Source organism: Mobula birostris, chromosome 11 (assembly GCF_030028105.1).
Source record: "Mobula birostris isolate sMobBir1 chromosome 11, sMobBir1.hap1, whole genome shotgun sequence".
NCBI lineage: Eukaryota > Metazoa > Chordata > Chondrichthyes > Myliobatiformes > Myliobatidae > Mobula > Mobula birostris.
The window spans coordinates 49,988,389-50,007,806 of NC_092380.1; the positions used below are offsets into that span (position 1 = coordinate 49,988,389).

Genomic DNA, 19,418 nt, shown 5'->3' on the forward strand with positions numbered 1-19,418 from the left:
AAGAAGGAAAACACAGAAAACTGAAGAAGGTCAATAAGAACGACAATCCACATTAATAATCACATAAATCTCAGTGACCACTCGAACACAGCGGCCTTCCGAGGAGAGTGACTCGAAATAAGCGGCGCAGTATGCCAAGAACAGTGATAGCTCAAACATAGCTGTGCGGCCTTCCAAGGAGAAAAGCCACTCAAACGTAGCAGCACAGCTTTCCAAGGAGAGTGGCTGCTCAAACACAGTAATAAGTATACCGCTTTGGATCCTGTTGGGGTGGGATGGGGGAATGACCTACAGAAGGAAGCCACAGCGACCAGGTCTCTGGCACTGAGTCTGGCTCTGTGGCTTGAAAGGGGAAGGAGATGAATGCAGTAGTGGTAAGAGATTCCATAATTAGAGGACCAGAAGCCAGATTTGGTAGATGTAAAAGATTCATCCAAATGGTATTTTGCCTCCCAGGTGCCAGGCTCTAGGTTGTCTTGGATCGGTTCCACAGTATTCTAAAGGGAGAGGGTGAACAGCCATAAGTCATGGTACATATTGGTACCAGTGACATCGATAGGAAAAGGGATGAGATCCTGAAGAGAGAATATAGATAGGCAAAAATCTGCAAAGTGGGACCTCCTAGATTATAATCTCTGGATTGCTGCCTGTGCACATGCCAATCTGAACTGGGTTTAACATCACCGTCATGTGTCATGAAATTTGTTGACTTTGTGGCAGCAATATATAATAATAGAGAAAAAAATATGTGAATTACAGTGTGTGTATGTATGTCTATCTGTATGTACAAAATCATTAAAATAAATATGTAGTATAAAAATAAAAAAAAATTAAAAAGTAGTGAGGTAGCTAGTGTTCATGGGTTCAATGTCCATTCAGAAATCAGATGGCGGAGAGGTAGAAGCAGTTCCTGAATTGTTGAATATGTGTCTTCAGGCTCTTGTACCACCTTCTTGATGGTAGCAATGACAACAAGGCATGTTCTGGGAGGTGGAGGTCCTTAATGATGAATGCCACTTTTTTGAAGCATTGTTCCATGAGGATGTCCTGGATGCTCTGGAGGCTAGTGCCCATGATGGAGCTGACTAAGTTTACAACTCTCTGCAGCTTATTCCAATCCTTGCAGTAGCCCCCCCTCCCTATAGCAGACAGTGATGCAGCCAGCTCAAAAGCTCTCCACAATAATCTGTAGAAATTTGAGAATGTCTTTGACATTACAAATCTCTTCAAACTCCTAATGAAATATAGCCACTATCATGCTTTCTTTGTAGCTGCATCAATGTTGGGCCCAGGATAGATTCTCAGAGAGATTGACACCCAGGGGCATGAAATTAGATTTTTTAGATTATGAGGACACTCAGTCCTCGTTTATTGTCATTTAGTAATGCATGCATTAAGAAATGAAACAATGTTCCTCCAGTATGATATCACAGAAACACAAGACAGACCAAGACTAAAACTAACAAAAACCACAAAATTATAACATATAGTTACAACAGTGCAAAGCAATATCGTAATGTGATGAAGAGCAGACCATAGGCACGGTTAAAAAAAAAGTCTCAAAGTCCCAATAGCCCCATCATCTCACGCAGACGGTAAAAGGAAGAAACTCTTCCTGCCGTGAACCTCCAGCGCTGCAAACTTGCCGATGCAGCACCCTGGAAGCACCCGACCACAGCCGACTCTGAGTTCGTCCCAAAACTTTGAGCCTCCGACACCGAGCACCATCTCTGCCGAGAGCTTCGACCCCGGCCCCGGCCCCAGCCACCAAGCAACAGGCAAAGCCGAGGATTCAGGGCCTTCCCGTCTGGAGATTCTGGATCGCACAGTAGCAGCAGCAGCGAAACAGGCACTTCAGAAGTTTCACCAGATGTTCCTCTGTGCTTCTCACATCCGTCTCCATCAAATCAGGATTGTGCACGGCATCCTACTTGTCAAGTAACAGATATTCATTACCGGAGTGGCCACTGCACGCTGCGTCATGCCACCATGTTCTCTTCAGCCCAACTGAAACTACCAGCCCAATTGCTCACTCTTTCCACTTCTGATCCCTCAATGAGCACTGGTGTGTATTCCCTCAGTTTACCCTTTCTATCAGTTCTTTGATCTTACAGATGTTGAGTGCAAGATTGTTGCTGATTCATCTCGCTCCTGTATGCCTTCTCGTCACTATCTGAAGTTCTGCCAACAATAGTTGTGTCGTCAGCAAATTTATAGATGGCATTTGAGCTGTGCCGAGCCACACAGTAATGGATGTAGAAAGAGTAGAGTAGTAGGCTAAGCACATATCTCTTTGATGCGCCAGTCTTGACTGTCAGTGAGGTTGAGATTTTATTTCCGATCCACACAGATCCTGTCTTCCAGTTAAGTCGAGGATCCAGTTGCAGAGAGAGGTATAGAGGCCCAGATTTTGGAGCTTTTCTATCAGAACTGATAAGAGTGCTGTGCTGTTGTCAATAAACAGCATCCTGACATAGGTCAATGAGGGTAAGAATAGGATGACTTGGCAGATTAATGTGTGCCGAAGAATAGGTGCAGGGACTGTTTGAGGTTCTGAATCATTCAGATAGCTTCTGGGGAAGGTAAACTGCACAAAAAGGACAGCTTACACCTGAACCTGAGGAGGACCAATATTTTTGAGGGCAGGTTTGCTAGAGCTATTAGGGAGAGCTTAAACTAATTTGGCAGGGGATTGAGAACCGGAGGGTTAGGGCTGAGCACGGGGCAGATGGTATACAACTAAATGTAGTGTGTAGTGAGACTGCGAGGAAGAGCATGAAGCAAATTTGCAGTTATTGGGATGGATTAAAGCATAACAGGAGACCAAAATCAAAGAGGGTGATGAATACGGAACTGGGGGTATTATATTTGAATGCACGCAATATATGGAATAAGGTAAATGATCTTATAACGCAGTTAGAGCTGGGCAGGTATAATGTTGTGAGCATCTCTGAGTCGTGGCTGAAGGAAGATTATTGGGAGCTTAGCATCCAAGAATACTCATTGTATCAAAAGGACAGGCAGGTAGGCAGAGGGGTTGGGTTGGCTCTGTTGGTAAAAATTGAAATCAAACTCTTAGAAGGAGGTGATATAGGATTGGAAGATGTAGTATCCTTGTAGATAGTTAAGAAATTGCAAATGTAAAAGACCCTGATGAGAATAATATACAGGCCTCCAAACAGTAGCCAGGATGTGGGGGACAAATTACAATGGGAAGTAGAAATGGCATGTAAAAAGGACAATGTTGTGATAATCATGGGGGATTTCAAAATGCTGCTAGATTGGGAAAATCCCGTTGGTGCTGGATCCCAAGAGAGGCAATTTGTTGAGTGCCTATGAAATGGCATTTTACAGCAGCTTGTAGTTGAGCCCACTAGGGCAATAGCAATTCTAGATTGGCTATTATGTAATGACCCAGGTTTGATTAGGGAGTTTAAGGTAAAGGAATCCTTGGGTGACAGTGATCATGATATGATAGAATTCAAAGTTCAAAGTGCATTTATTGTCAAACTAGGGATACATGTCACCATATACAACCCTGAAATTTATTTTCTTGCAGGCACACACAATAAATCCAGAATCGAATGACAACCATAATAGAATCAATGAAAGGCCAAACCAACTCGGGGGTTCAACCATTGTGCAAACGACAACCAACTGTGTGAATACAAAAAGAAAGATAGAATGAATAAATAAATAAATTAATCAATCAATCAATCAATGAGCAATAAATATTGAGGAACATGAGATGAAGAGTCCTTGAAAGTGAGTCCATAGGTTGTAGGAACACTTCAATGATGGGGTGAGTGAAGTTGTGTATAGTTTATCCCCTTTGGTTCAAGAGCCTGATGGCTGAGGGGTAATAACTATTCCTGAACCTGGTGTTGTGAGCCCTGGGGCTTCTGTAAAACCTTCCTGACGGCAGCAGTGAGAAGAGAGCATGATCTGTGGGGTTGGGGTCCCTGATGATTGACGCTGCTTTCCTGCAACAATTCTTTTTGTAGATGTACTCGGGAGCGGGGAGGGCTTTACCCAGGATGGACTGGAACATATCGACTACTCTTTATAGGATTTTCTGTTCAAGGACACTGGTGTTTCCATACCAGGCTGTGATGCAACCAGTCAATATACTGTCATGCATGCTTTTTTAGAAGTTTATCAAGGTTTTAGATGTCATGCTGAATCTTCATAAGCCCCTCAGGAAGTAGAGTGCTTTCTTCGTAATTGCACTTACATGCTGGGCCCAGGACAGGCCCTACGAAATGATAATACCGAGGAATTTAAAGTTGCTGGCCCTCTTCACCTGTGATCCTCTGCTGAGGACTGGCTCATGGATCTCTGGCTTCCTCCTCCTGAAGTCAATAATCATCTTCTTGGTCTTGCTGCCATGGAATGAAAGGTTGTTGCTGCGGCACCACTCAGTCAGATTTTCAGTCTTCCTTTTATATGCTGATTCATCACCACTTTGATTCTGCTTATGACAATGGTGTCAACAGCACACTTGAATATGACACTGAAGCTGTGCTTAGTCATAAGTATAAGCTAGTAGAGCAGGAGGCTAAGCACACAGTCTTGTGGTGCACCTGTGCTGAGAGAGATTGTGGAGGAGATTTTGCCAATCCAGCTAACTGGGGTATACAAGTGAGGAAATCCAGAATCCAATTGCATGAGAAAGTACAGGTGTCCCCCGCTTTTTGATTGTTCAGTTTATGAAAACTCACTGTTACGAAAGACCTACATTAGTTCCCTGTTTTCACTAACAGAAGGTGTTTTCACTGTTAGGAAAAAAAGCAGCGCGTGATAAAAAGCAACGCACCGCGCACTCCGAGCAGCCGCACCTCCCCCGGATTCGGAACTGCATTCTCGCCGGCATTGCTTAAACAAGTGCCTGTGAGCTGCCCTTAGCAAGATGAGTTCTAAGGTATCGGAGAAGCCTGAAAGAGCTCGTAAGGGTGTTACACTTAGCGTATCGTGGTGAACGAAGTAAGGACAAAGTGAGTTTGGCTTGTGGAAGTTGACGAAGGTGATGTTGAAGAGGATTTGGCATCGCATGACCAAGAACTGATAGATGAAGAGCTGATGCAATTGGAAGAGGAAAGGATAACAATTGAAACCGAATGCAGTAGCGAACGGACCGAAAGTGAAGTCGTCCAGGAACTGAACGTGAAGCAACTGCATGAGATTTTCACTGCAATGATAAAGTATGACTTTAATTTTGAAAGGGTATGTCACTTTAGGGCATATTTGCAGGATGGTTTACAAAGAACTGTATGATAGAAAAATGCGCGAGGCTAAGCAGTCCACGTCAAGCAAGCCTTCCACATCAGCCACAGCAGACGACGAACTTCGACCTTCGACATCGAGGCAGGCAGACATAGAAGAAGATGGCCTGCCTGCCCTGATGGAAACAAACCACCCCGCCCCCCGGACCGCGGAGCCCAGCACGTAATCAATTAGCTTGTTTATTACGGCTTTTTTTCTTAAAGATGCGCTGGGTGCGTCCCGGCTACCACTTGTCTCCTGCATGCTTTGCGGCAATGTATTGGTTGGCGGCCCGGAGGGTGGGGGCCACTGCACCACTCCAACCTCCAACTCAGCCTAACACACCATCGTCAGTGTGCTCGGCGCTGTCTTTCCGATTCCCGTAAGTGATACTACACTGTACATACATTATTTCTACTTTATATAGGCTGTGTATTTTTATGTGTTATTTGGTATGATTTGGCAGCTTCATAGCTTAAAGGTTACTGGAGAGAGTGTTTCTGCCAACAGCGCATGCCGTGTTTTTGCCGAGAGCGCTTGCATGAGATTTTCACTACGGAGAACAGTGCGGCATTGATTGTAGAAAAGTATTTCTACTTTATATAGGCTGTGTATTTATCATATCATTCCTGCTTTTACTGTATGTTACTGTTATTTTAGGTTTTATGTGCTATTTGGCATGATTTGGTAGGTTATTTTTGGGTTTCCAGTGTAAATAAATGGTAATTGCTTCTTCGCTTTACGACATTCCAGCTTATGAACTGTTTCATAGGAACGCTCTACCTTCGGTTGGCGGGGGAAACCTGTATTGGAACTTATTAATTAATTTTGAGGGGATGATGCTATTGAATGTTGAGCTGTAATCAATAAAGAGCACCCTGATGTATGCATCTTTGCTGTCCAGATGTTCCAGGATTCAGTGAAGAACCAATGAGATAGCATCTGCTGTGGATCTATTGCTCCAGTAGGCAAATTGGAGTGGATCCAGTGGCTTCTCAGGCAAGAGTTGATATGTTTCATCACCAACCTCTCAAAGCACTTCATCACTGTGGATGTAAGTGCTATTAGACAATGGTCATTGAGGCAGGTTACAATATTCCTCTTAGGCACTGTATAAATTAAGTCTGCTTGAAACAGGTGGGTACCTCAGACTGCTGAAGGGAGAGGTTAAAGATCATAGTGAACACTCCAGCCAGTTGATCCGCACAGGTATCTAGTACTTGACCAGGTATCCCATCTCAGATGGATGCTTTTTGTGGCTTCACACTCCAGAAGGCTGCTCGCATGTTGGCCTCAGAGACTGAAATCACAGGATCATTGTGGTCTGCAGGAGTTCGTGATGGTTCCTCCTTGTTTTGATGTTCAAAGCGAGTATAGAAGACATTGAGTTCATCTGGAAACAAATCCCTGTTGTCTCTGTTGCTTGATTTTATTTTATAGAGGTGATAGCATTCAAGCACTGCCGCAACTGTCAAGCATCCTTCATTGATACAAGTTTTTTCACCCTGCAATTTGAGAAGAGAAGCTAAAATCAGATGTATCCGTACTATAGTGGAGAAAAGGGAATTACAGAGGCATGAGAGAGGAGCTGGCCAGAGCTGATTGGAAGAGGACACTAACAGGGATGATAGCAGAACAACAATGGCTGGTGTTTCTGGGGTAAATTCAGAAGGCGCAAGATAGATAAATCGCAAAGATGAAGAAGTATTCTAAAGGAAGCTATTCTAAAGTATTTAACCATGGCTGACAAGTGAAGTCAAAGTCAGCATCACACATCTTCATCAGGGTCTCAGCCAGAAACATCAACTGCTTATTCCTTAACTGCTTATCAACTGCTTGACCTGCTGAGTTCCTCCAGCATTTTGTGTGAGTTGTCTTGTATTTCCAGCATTTGCAAATTTTCTTGTGTTTGTCAAAGCAAAAGAAAGGGCAAAAAATATAGCAAGTGGGTGTTGTTGCTATTACTGAAGAGAAGGTGCTTGGAAAACTGTAAAGTCTGGAAGTTAGATAAGTCACCTGAACCAGAAGGACTGCGCTCCAGGATTCTGAAAGACATAACTGAAGAGACTGTGGAGACATTAGTAATAATCTTTTAAGAATCATTAAATTCTGGAATGGTTCCTGAGGATTAGAAAAATCCAAATGTCACTCCACTTTTTTAAGAAGGGAAGGCGGTAGAAGGAAGAATGTTATAGGCCAGTTAGTCTGACTTCACTGGTTGGAAAGAAGTTGGAGTTTATTTTTCAGAATGAGGCTTTGAGGCTTTGATAAAATAGATCAAAGTCATTATGAATTTCTGAAAGGGAAATCTTGCCTGAATTCTTTGTAGAAATAATAGGCAGGATAGACAAAGGGGAGTTGGTGGATGTTGTTTATTTGGATTTTCAAAAGGCCTTTGACAAGGTGCTTCACATGAGGCTGCTTAACAAGATAGGAGTCCATTGTATTACAGGAAAGGTACTGGCATGGATATAAGATTGGATGACTGGCAGGAGACAAAGAATGGGGATAAGGGGGGCCTTTACTGGTTAACTGCTGGTGAATAGTGATGTTTCACTGGGGTCAGTGTTGGGACTGCTTTTCATGTAGGTCAGTAATTTGGAATAAGGCATTAATGGTTTTGTGGCCAGGTTTGAGGATGATGCAAAGACAGGTGGATGGGCAGGTCGTGTTGAGGAAGCAGGGTGTCTGCAAAAGGACTTGGACAGATTGGCTTACTGGGCAAAGAAGTGGCGAATGGAAAATAATGTAGGGAAATGTATGATCATGCACTTTGGTAAAAAGAATAAAGGCATGGACTATCTTCTAAATGGGGAGAAAATTCAAAAATCAGACGTACAGAAGGACTACAGAGTCACTGTACAGAACTTGCTCTGACATCCCCCTGTTGTTTCCTGCAATCACCTTAAATCTTCCCAGGGTGAAAGACTTCCCAAGGAGAAAGTCTCTGGCTATCCACTTGATCTATACTGCATATTCTAGTCACCTTGCTTATGAATGATGCCATTACACTGAAAGGGGTGCAAAAAAAACATACAATTCTGGAAGATTTGAGTTACAAGGAGAGGTGAGATGGGCTAGGATTTGTTTCCCTGACATGTTGGAGGCTGAGGGGTCATCTTGTACAAGTTTATAAAATTATAAGCTGAGAATAGCCAGTCTTTTTACCAAGGGAAGAGAGTTCAAAACCAGGGGGCAGAGTTTTAAAATGAAAGGGGAAAGTTTTAATTGGAACTTGAGGCACATTTTTCATATGGAGGGTGGTGAGTATAGGAGTGAGCTACCAGAAGTAATAGTAGAGATTGGTATAATTACAATTTATAAAAGTCATTTGGACAAGTACATTAATAGGAAGGGTCTAGAGGGAATGGGGCAATGCAGACAAATAGGACCAGCTCAGTTAAACAACTTGGTTGGTATAGACAAGTTGGACTAAAGATTCTCTTTTCCATGCTGTATAACTGATTGTCTAACTTGTTAGGAAAATCATTTTGGCTATCAGAGATGCAACATGATTCGTTTTGCTAGAAAACAGAAGAGGGGGAAGGAAGCTTTGCTCTGTGTCTGTCAAGAGTTCTTCATTTAATTTTTCTATCATATAAAATGAAATTCCTTGTATCTGCACTTCCACTATGCTAATCCAATTAACAGCTTCCTGAGATGCAATATGGAAAAATAAAGTGCCCTGGTCACATCGTGATCTTCAGGGAGGTCGATGCCAAGGATCACTGCTGTGAAATCAGTGATCCCTGTGTTGGATGCTTTCCACATTTCTTTCCATATGGTAGTTAAGTTTGTGCCTGCGGCACCATGGATGTTGATTGCTTCTTCCCAGAAGGCCGAGCATGATTTTAACTGCTTCTGTGGCAATTCTGCCAAGTTTTTGTGAAGGAAGATTTTATTTTAAATTAAGTTTGAACACCCTAGCTGAAACTTCATAGAGCAAATACTTTGTGTTACATTGTATGAAATCACTAGATTATTATGTACAATCAAAAACATAAGAACAAAAGTTGTCTGAGGAAAATTGAAAGGTGTGCAATATCCCCCTTGTTTAAGATTTTAGATGAAAATGGTACCTCCACACTTTGTCCCATTTTTCAGTTGTGAGGCATTCTTGGACGAGTATTGGTGAAATTCTTTGAGCATTGGATTTGTGTAATTTAGCTTCTGAAAATTTCACTATTTTCCAGCAAAAGAAGAGGAAAAACAAAAGTTGTTAAAATGGAGTGCAGAACTAAAGCAAGAGCGAGAACAGTTGGAACAGAAAGTTAAACAACTGAGCAACTCCATAACGGTGAGTAAATCAGCTCTGAAGATATGAGCAGTTTGCCCTGGCATAAACTTGTAAACCATCATGCTAAGTGTGCTGAGATGTAACAGAGTAGTGTTTTTCATGCTTGTGAGGCAGATTTTGGAGAAAAGAAATTACATCTTATGTTAGTCATAAGCATTTTAAGCTGCATTCCTTCAATCCATGAATCATTTTAGTGTGTAACCAAAAAAAAATTCTATCCCCTACCCAGCAGGAATTGATTCAATACCAACTTTAAAATGAATGGAGAGATTGCAGCCTATGAATCGGACACTCAGATTTTATTCCTTCCCATTGCTATTTATCAAACATTTAAGTTTAAAAGTTTAAGATTTGATGTCACATATATGGCCACATATCAAGTGCTGGAAGATGGGATTAAGTTGGTAGCACTTCTTCAGTTGTCATGGACAAGATGGGCTGAAAGTCCACCGGAGTTATAGAAACATAGCAAACCTACAGCACAATACAGGCCCTTCGGCCCACAAAGTTGTGCCGAACATATCCCTACCTTGGAAATTACTAGGGTTACCTATATCCCTCTATATTTCTTAACTCCATGTACCTATCCAAAAGTCTCTTAAAAGACCCTATCGTATCCACCTCCACCACCGTTGCTGGCAGCCCATTCCACGCACTCACCACTCTCTGCATTAAAAAAAACTTACCCCTGACATGTCCTCTGTACCTACTCCCCAGCATCTTAAGCCTGTGTCCTCTTGTGGCAACCATTTCAGCCCTGGGAAAAAGCCTCCGACTATCCACATGATCAATGCCTCTCATCATCTTATACACCTCTATCAGGTCACCTCTCATCCTCCGTCGCTGCAAGGATAAAAGGCCGAGTTCACTCAACCTGTTTTCATGATGCATGCTCCCCAATCCAGGCATCATCCTTGTAAATCTCCTCTGCACCCTTTCTATGGCTTCCACATCCTTCCTGTAGTGAGGCAACCAGAACTGAGCACAGTACTCCAAGTGGGGTCTGACCAGGGTTCAATATAGCTGCAACATTACCTCTCGGCTCCTAAATTCAATTCCACGATTGATGAAGGCCAATACACCGTATGCCTTCTTAACCACAGAGTCAACCTGCGCAGCTGCTTTGAGCGTCCTGTGGACTCGGATCCCAAGATCCCTCTGATCCTCCACACTGCCAAGAGTCTTAACCATTAATACTATATTCTGCCATCATATTTGACCTACCAAAATGAACCACTTCACACTTATCTGGGTTGAACTCCAACTGCCACTTCTCAGCCCAGTTTTGCATCCTATCAATGTCTCACTGTAACCTCTGACAGCCCTCCACACTATCCACAACACCTCCAACCTTTGTGTCATCAGCAAACTTACTAATCCACCCTCCACTTCCTCATCCAGGTCATTTATAAAAATCACAAAGAGTAAGGATCCCAGAACAGATCTCTTGAGGCACACCACTGGTCACAGACTTCCAAGCAGAATATGACCCGTCTACAACCACTCCTTGCCTTCTGTGGGCAAGCCAGTTCTGGATCCACAAAGCAATGTCCCCTTGGATCCCATGCCTCCTTACTTTCTCAATAAGCCTTGTATGGGGTACCTTACTATTATGCCTTGCTGAATTCCATAAACACTACATCTACTACTCTTCCTTCATCATTGTGTTTAGTCACATCCTCAAAAAATTCAATCAGGCTCGTAAGGCACGACCTGCCCTTGTCAAGGCCATGCTGACTATTCCTAATCATATTATACTTCTCCAAATGTTCATAAATCCTGCTTCTCAGGATCTCCTCTATCAACTTACCAACCACTGAAATAAGACTCACTGGTCTATAATTTCCTGGGCTGTCTCTACTCCCTTTTTTGAATAAAGGAACAACATCTGCAACCCTCCAATCCTCCAGAACCTCTCCCGTCCCCATTGATGATGCAAAGACCATCACCAGAGGCTCAGCCGTCTCCTCCCTCGCCTCCCACAGTAGCCTAGGGTACATCTCATCTGATCCTGGCGATTTAACCTACTTGATGCTTTCAAAAAGCTCCAGCACATCCTCCTCCTTAATATCTACATGCTCAAGCTTTGCAGTCCACTGGAAGTCATCCCTACAATCACCAAGGTCCTTTTTCATAGTGAATACCGAAGCAAAGTATTCATTAAGTACCTCCACCATCTCCTCCGATTACATACACACTTTTTCACTGTCACACTTGATTGGTCCTATTCTCTCACATCTTATCCTCTTGCTCTTCACATACTTGTAGAATGCCTTGGGGTTTTCCTTAATCCTGCTTCTCAAGGACTTCTAATGGCCCCTTCTAGCTCTCCTAATTTCATTCTTAAACTCCTTCCTGCTAGCCTTATAATTTTCTAGATCTCTATCATTACCTAGTTTTTTTGAACTTTTCATAAGCTTTTCTTCTTCACTGAATTTTCAACAGCCTTTGAATACCATGGTTCCTGTACCCTACCATCCTTTCCCTGTCTCATTGGAATGTAGCTATGCAGAATGTCAGGTAAATATCCCCTGAATGTTTGCCACATTTCTGCCGTACATTTCCCTGAGAACATCTGTTCCCGATTTACACTTCAAAGTTCCTGCCTGATAGCTTCATATTTCCCCTTACTCCAATTAAACACTTTCCTAACTTGTCTGTTCCTATCCCTCTCCAATGCTATAGTAAAGGAGATAGAATTATGATCACTGTCTCCAAAATGCTGTCCCACTGAGAGACCTGACACCTGACCAGGTTCATTTCCCAATACCAGATCAAGTAGAACCTCTCCTCTTGTAGGCTTATCCACATATTGTGTCAAGAAACCTTCCTGAACACACCTAACAAACTCCACCTCATCTAAACCCCTTGCTCTAGAGAATTGCCAATCAATATTTGGGAAATTAAAATCTCCCATCACGACAACTCTGCTATTATTACACCTTTCCAGGATCTGTTTCCCTATCTGCTCCTCGATATCCCTGTTATTGTTGGGCGACCTATAAAAAACACCCAGTAAAGTTATTGACCCCTTCTTGTTCCTAACCTCCACCCACAGAGACTCCGTAGACAATCCCTCCATGATGTCCACCTTTTCTGCAGACGTGACACTATCTCTGATCAACAGTGCCACACCTCCACCTCTTTTGCCTCCGTCCCTGTCCTTTCTGAAACATCTAAAACCAGGCACTTGAAGTAACCATTCCTGTCCCTGAGCCATCCAAGTCTCTGTAATGGCCACCACATCATAGCTCCAAGTACTGATCCACGCTCTAAGCTCATCCACTTTGTTCACAATACTCCTTGCGTTAAAATAGAGAACGCAATTCTCAAACTGTCAGTCTGAGCACGTCCCTTCTCTATCACCTGCCTATCCTCCCTCACTCAGTGTCTCCAAGCTTTCTGTATTTGTGAGCTAACCTCCTCTTCCCCAATCTCTTCAGTTCGGTTCCCACCCCCCAACAACTCTAGTTTAAACTCTCCCCAGTAGCCTTTGCAAACCTCCCCACCAGGACATTGGTCCTCCGGGATTCAAGTGCAACCCATCCTTTTCGTACAGGTCACACCTGACCCAAAAGAGGTCCAAGTGATCCAGAAATCTGAATCCCTGCCCCAATCCCTCAGCCATGCATTTATCCTCCACCTCATTCTATTCCTATACTGGCTGTCATATGGCACAGGCAGTAATCCGGAGATGACTACCTTTGTGGTCCTGCTTCTCAACTTCCTTCCTAACTCCCTGTAGTCTGTTTTCAGGACCTCTTCCCTTTTCCTACCTATGTCATTGGTACCAATATGTACCACGACCTCTGGCTGTTCTCCTTCCCACTGAAGGATATCGTGGACGCGATCTGAAACGTGCGGGATCCTGGCACCTGGAAGGCAAACTACCATCCGAGTTTCTTTCCTGCATCCACAGAATCGTCTGTCTGACCCCCTAACTGTAGAGTCCCCTATCACTACTGCCTTCCTCTTCCTTTCCCTACCCTTCTGAGCCACAAGGCCGGCCTCTGTGCCATAGGCACGGCCACTGTTGCTTCTCCCAGGTAGGCTGTCTTCCCACCCCACCCCCCCACCCCAACAGTACTCAAACAGGAATACTGATTGTCAAGGGGTACAGCCACAGGGGTACTCTCTAGTATCTGACTCTTCCCCTTCCCTCTCCTGACTGTTACCCACTTGTCTGTCTCCCGTGGCCCCGGTGTGACCACCTGCCTATAACTCCTTTCTATCACCTCCTCGCTCTCATTGACCAGACAAAGGTCATTGAGCTGCATCTCCAGTTCCCTAATGTGGTCCCTTCGGAGCTGCAGGACCTCCCACATCTGACACCGATTACAGAAAACCAGCCTCACACACATACTTCCTTTCTGCAGTTAACACAGGTAAACCTACTTCGCCTCATTACCATCACTCTACTGCCCACTGGATATGGCAGTCTTTTTAAACTTTTCCCACTCTGCTGGCTGACATCATACGCCTGTGCAGTCTTGCTTCTCTATACCCCGAGTAGTAAAATGCCTTCGCTCCGGAAATTCTTAGCCATTCCACTCGCAGCCTTCTTGTTCCGAATCATTATAAATTGTATATGATTCAGTGAACCATTCTATGGTTTGTATAGTTGATTAGATATATGCATAGCACACATAATAATGTGAAGTTTCCAAGGAAATTTTGTCTCAGTTCACTTAATGAAGTTTGCATGCATTAACTAACTTTATTTTATGTTTCTTATCACATGGTTTGGAACAAAATATGGAATAGTTTTCAGAATGATGAGATGTACATAATTGTATATAAATGTACTTTGAATGGACAAATGCTCTGGGATTCTATTTTTAGAGCATGATTTTTTTTTAACCAATCTTTCTTTCTTCAAAAAAAATGAGAAAAAGATCCTACAATATTATTCTTCTAATTATTTTGCTGGTTAAATATAAATGTGACGATAAATATAAATCATGCAGAAAATAGACCTGCTTTCAGAATAGTACACCAAGCTTTCAAAGTGTACAGGAGAGCTTGGTCAGTAGTCTGTAAGATGAGAAAGGAACTGCAGGCTATAGTTTTAACCTCAGCAGCAGAGAAGTATGCAAATACAATCAGAGACTCTGTTAATAATTATTTGGATGGGTGTGTGCAAGTGAAAGGAAGTCAACACAAGTCAAAATTTATTTCAGCAACTTCATTGAATTTTTCAGGGTAGCAGAAGATTTATTGCAATTAATGTTCTAGAGTTTCAGAAGGCACTTGATAAAGTGCAATGTGATTTAGTTTGTTAGTCAATGGAATAAAATGGCCTGTGACAGCCTGGATATAATTTTGATTTGGGGACAGGAAAGAGTCTTGATGAAGAAGTTGCAGTGATGTTTTCTAAAGGTCAGTTTAAGACTGCTGGTTTTCTTGAAGCATATTAATGACTTGGATGTTGGTGTATAAAGCACCATTCCAGAAGTTGCTGAGGAGCCATAAGTTGGAAATCAGTAAAGAACGGGGAGGATATTGGTAGACTTGATAATACAGATAGACTGATGGAATGGATGGACATATGGCATTTAATGTATCCCTTCTTTCCACTGCTGGTGCACTGTGTCTGCAATATGTGCAAGCTACAAAATGGCCTGTAGTTACTTGCCTAGGTTTCCCCAGCAACATATCCCACCAAGACAGATGAGGGGAGTAGGCTTATGGAAACATCATCACCCTGCAAGTTCCTCCCCAAGGCACATCCATGCATGGAAGTTTTTTATCACTGGGTCTAAATCCTGGTACTCCTTATCCTTATGCAGATAACTTCAGTAGAAGAACTATAATAATTCAAAAATGTAGTTGCCACCTTCTTAAGAATAGTTAAGAATGGGCAATAAATACTTCCCTTGCCAATGGTGATTTATGTTTAAAAAAAATTGTAGGCATCTCGTGTGCAAAGTGAAAAATAAAAGTATGTAAGACTGCTTTCAAACAGTCCGAGATGAAGATCAAAGTAATTATTATGACTATGAAAATATGTTATTATCCATGGATAAAAGTCAGTTATGTTTAGTGACTTAATTATATTAATTATGCAATTCTATCTTCTATTTCAGTCTGTATTTCCAGATTTTCCAGATATAGAAACATAGAAAACCTCCAGCACAATACAGGCCCTTCAGCCCACAAAGCTCTGCTGAACATGTCCTTACCTTAGAAATTACCCAGGGTTACCCATAGCCCTCTATTTTTCTTAGCTCCATGTACCTGTCCAGGAGTCTCTTTAAAAGACCCTATCGTTTCTGCCTCCACCACCGTCAACAGCAGCCCATTCCATGCACTCACCACTCTCTGCGTGGAATAAAAGCCTCTGACTATCCACACGATCAGTGCCTCTCATATAAACAAGTTAAACATTTGATTGACTTCATTAAGCCTCTACTTTATGAAATTTTGAGATACTGAATCACCTCAACAACAATAATCTCAATCTCTGTATTTGCACTTGGCTGAGACAGCATCTAGTGAATCTGCATTAGATGTGTTGTATTGCTGCCTTATCCTTTCTACAATAATGCACAATATTATTCTGACTAGTTTTATTAAAATTTTACCTTTTCTATCTCTGGCATTAAACTAAGTAGCCCATGAGCTTTATGATCTTTTTTGCTAGACGCTAACTGCACCTTATGAACTTGAACTTATGAGCCCAAATCACTTTATTTTTCCAAAGCACCAAAATCTTCCTACATTTAATGTAATATTGTTACTTGTGTTTCAACTGAAATGGGCAATTTCAGACTTGTACCACTGAATTTCATTTGGTACCATGGGGGTGTTTGGTGTAGACTAGCAAAAAGATAAATGTGGAGTCTCCCAAATTGGGGAATTGGAAATTTAAAACTTATAGGGGAAATGGAATCAATATGCCTTTCAGTAAAATGGATGACTTTTTTCTAAGAGGTTTTTCCTTTTTCTTTAGAAGTGTATGGAGACTAAGAACACATTGCTGGCTCGGCAGAAGGATATGCAGTCCTCGCTGGAAAAAGTAAAACGACTAATACACCTGATCCAGGGTATACAGCTCACAAAAAATGACTCACCAACAGATGAGGCTGTCAACAACCCCACAGACTATATGAATGCTCCCACCGTTGAACCTTCACCAGTGAACTGTGACAGTAATTTAGAGACCAAGTAGCTGAGAGAAAGGACTAGATACTGTAGAATTTACAAACCATTCTGGGAACAAAATTGTGACAGGTTGTTCCTGACTTGCCAATTGAAGGGGGATTCTGTGCTGGATTTTGTTCTTATAGATCCACATTGGGAGCGCCAGCTTGGTAAGAACCAGCGTCAAGCCAAGTGAAATACCAGTGTGTGCCTGCTGCTGCCAATTTGGTTTTTAGTTTGTCTACTCTTCAGGGAAATAGGTAGAAAGCAATGGTCATGACTTAATGATCTGCCCTGGTCATGGATTGCATTCATGATTCTCAAGTCCAGGACTGCTTGAGCAGAATAGCAGATATTTAATGCAATTCAGTATGATGGGGAAACATTGTGCAGAATGCAGAAGTTGAAAGGCATGAGAATATGTTGGTTCCAGTCATTGACTGAAGTAGCAAAGGCAGAATCAGAAGTACATCCGAGACAGGTACATTGCGTAATGGGCACAGCACAGAGTACAATGATATTACTGTTTTGTTTTAAATACAAAAAAAAAACAAATGGAGGTTTATTATTTGGAGGGTATGTGGTGGCACCAAAACCATGCATGGCTTTTGATGAAGAGTGTTTCTTTTTAACTTTATTTTAAAATGTCATGTGGTTGTTCATTGTACAAGTAGTTGTTTCAGTGTCTTGGGCACTGGAAAGACACAAGGCGGGCAGACTGAATTTGTCCTGAGATTTTGGGGGAGTTTAAGGTTTGGGAAATATTCAGGTCTTCCTAGTGTTAAACAAATTAGATAAGAAAATTGTTGAGTGCTTTTGTTTCCTAATGATGTGATTTATAGAAAACAAAGTGTTAGAAGTTGAGCAGATTCTGTATATATATATAAAAATGCAAATATATATTATATATATATACATCCCACCCACGCGCACCTCCCTGCACGCGCACATTCCTGCACACACCCCTCCACACACACACACACACACACCCTCACACTTTCTTTGACTCTCTGTATGTGTACAAAAAAACATCTGCTATTGTCTGAACTGCCAAAAGCTATAGTGAACCTGCAGGGAATGATCTTCAGTTTACTGGGGAATATACTGGAACAGTTTTACAGTTCTTACTATTTCCGACTTCATGAAAAGTGGATTGAACAGGTAATGAGATCAGTTAAGTAAAATGGTCATAGGTCTTCAGTTATGTAAAGAAAAAGGAGTAAGTCTGTTGTTTGTTGTGCAAGTACAGCCAGAATGGAAATTTATATTTGCATTAATATTTAATGTTGGTTGTACTTAATTTAACATATCAGAGTGTGCTTGCCTTTACTTTTGGCACTCAGTGAAAAATTCAGCCATTTATACTTATATTTGTAATTACTAACCAAACAACATGGCAGATGGAAGAAGAAGTTTCTTCTGAACTAGCTATGTGAAGAATTGAATTTTCCTGATTGCTGCCTACCCACTCTGACAATGGTGCATGTACAGAACATTTTTTTTCTGGGAAGAAGGGGAGGGAGGAGTTCTCTTCAAAGATAGTGATTTTCTGTCATTACTTCGTATTGGTCTTTTACAAAGTTTTTAAACCCAATTCTGAACATTAGTCATATTAAAGATATTTTTTCATTGAATTGATACTCATTGCAATTTATAAAAATAACATAAACATGAAGAAAATCTATCTCAAAGCCAAAAGATTTTTTTCTGATTTGGTTTGCAACCAAATATTCATTGGTGAAAACTGAATAGTAATTTAAATAAAAAAAAAAGTGGTTGCAGAAGCATTTCTGGATGTATCCCAAAATCTTTATTTCTTTATTCTTTACAGTATCTCATAACAGCAGTGCTTCCCTCAACATTCCTGCATGAAAATGGATACTTATTCTTCCTTTTCTTCTCAGTCAGGACAAACCTGTCAGTAAATGTCTCTATTGCCTTTATTAGGACGTTCTGTTCTGCCGATTATAATGCCTATTTGAGAATAAGCTGGAAAATGATATTTAAATTACTATGAAAAATTATAAATATTCCAAAATAACCTTGTATACATAATGTCATTTGGTAACTGCAGTAAGTCAATTATGAAGCCACCAATGTTTATAATCTTTCTTAATTGACCTTGGTTCAGTTTCAAAGAGACTGTCATGATTTTTCGCTTGGTGGGAATGGAGATGTTATCAAAGTATATTACTTGCCTTTCTTTACTACAGTATGTCCTGGTCATATTTAGCCCTTAATTTAACATTTACTACCATTTCTTATTGGTACACTATTTGTCACATACAGCAATTAATGGCTGTTTGTGAGTTTAAAGCTATAAATTGTTATGCTTTGCTAACATACAAAAACTTATGTTTCCGTTCACATTGCCTTTGGAAAACACTTGAGTTCGTGACTTTTGAAGTCATTGTCATTTCTTTGTGTTCCATTGTTCATCACTGTCGTAAATAAATTTCACAATGTCACCTAGAGTATCTTCTAAAGTCTCCTGCATGACTTGTCTGGTAAAACCAACAATGACAAGTCTGATCAGATACGAGTTTGCTGATTGGTGCTTGGAAAAGTGCACGTCAATATTTGGCACACTAAGATTGGGAGAGAAAATCAGGTGAAATTTCTAATTTCCTGGAGACTTCATTTAAAAAGTACTAAGTTCTGGATATTTGAAGTATATGAACTTTTGGATAGTAATACCTTCTATATTCACCTTCTG

The 19,418-nt window shown here is 41.5% G+C and overlaps 1 protein-coding gene across 8 annotated transcripts in view; it reads left to right on the top strand.

Annotated features, from left to right (window-relative positions):
- phf21aa (PHD finger protein 21Aa) overlaps positions 1-19,174 on the top strand; it is a 385,951-nt gene extending 366,777 nt beyond the window's left edge. For all 8 annotated transcript variants that reach the window (XM_072272213.1, XM_072272218.1, XM_072272216.1 and 5 more), the window contains 2 exons: positions 9,456-9,559; positions 16,512-19,174. In XM_072272213.1, the coding sequence (XP_072128314.1) occupies positions 9,456-9,559; positions 16,512-16,730 (323 nt within the window). In that variant the 3' untranslated portion in view covers positions 16,731-19,174. The remainder of the gene's footprint in view (positions 1-9,455; positions 9,560-16,511) is intronic.
- The last annotated feature ends 244 nt before the right edge of the window (positions 19,175-19,418 follow it).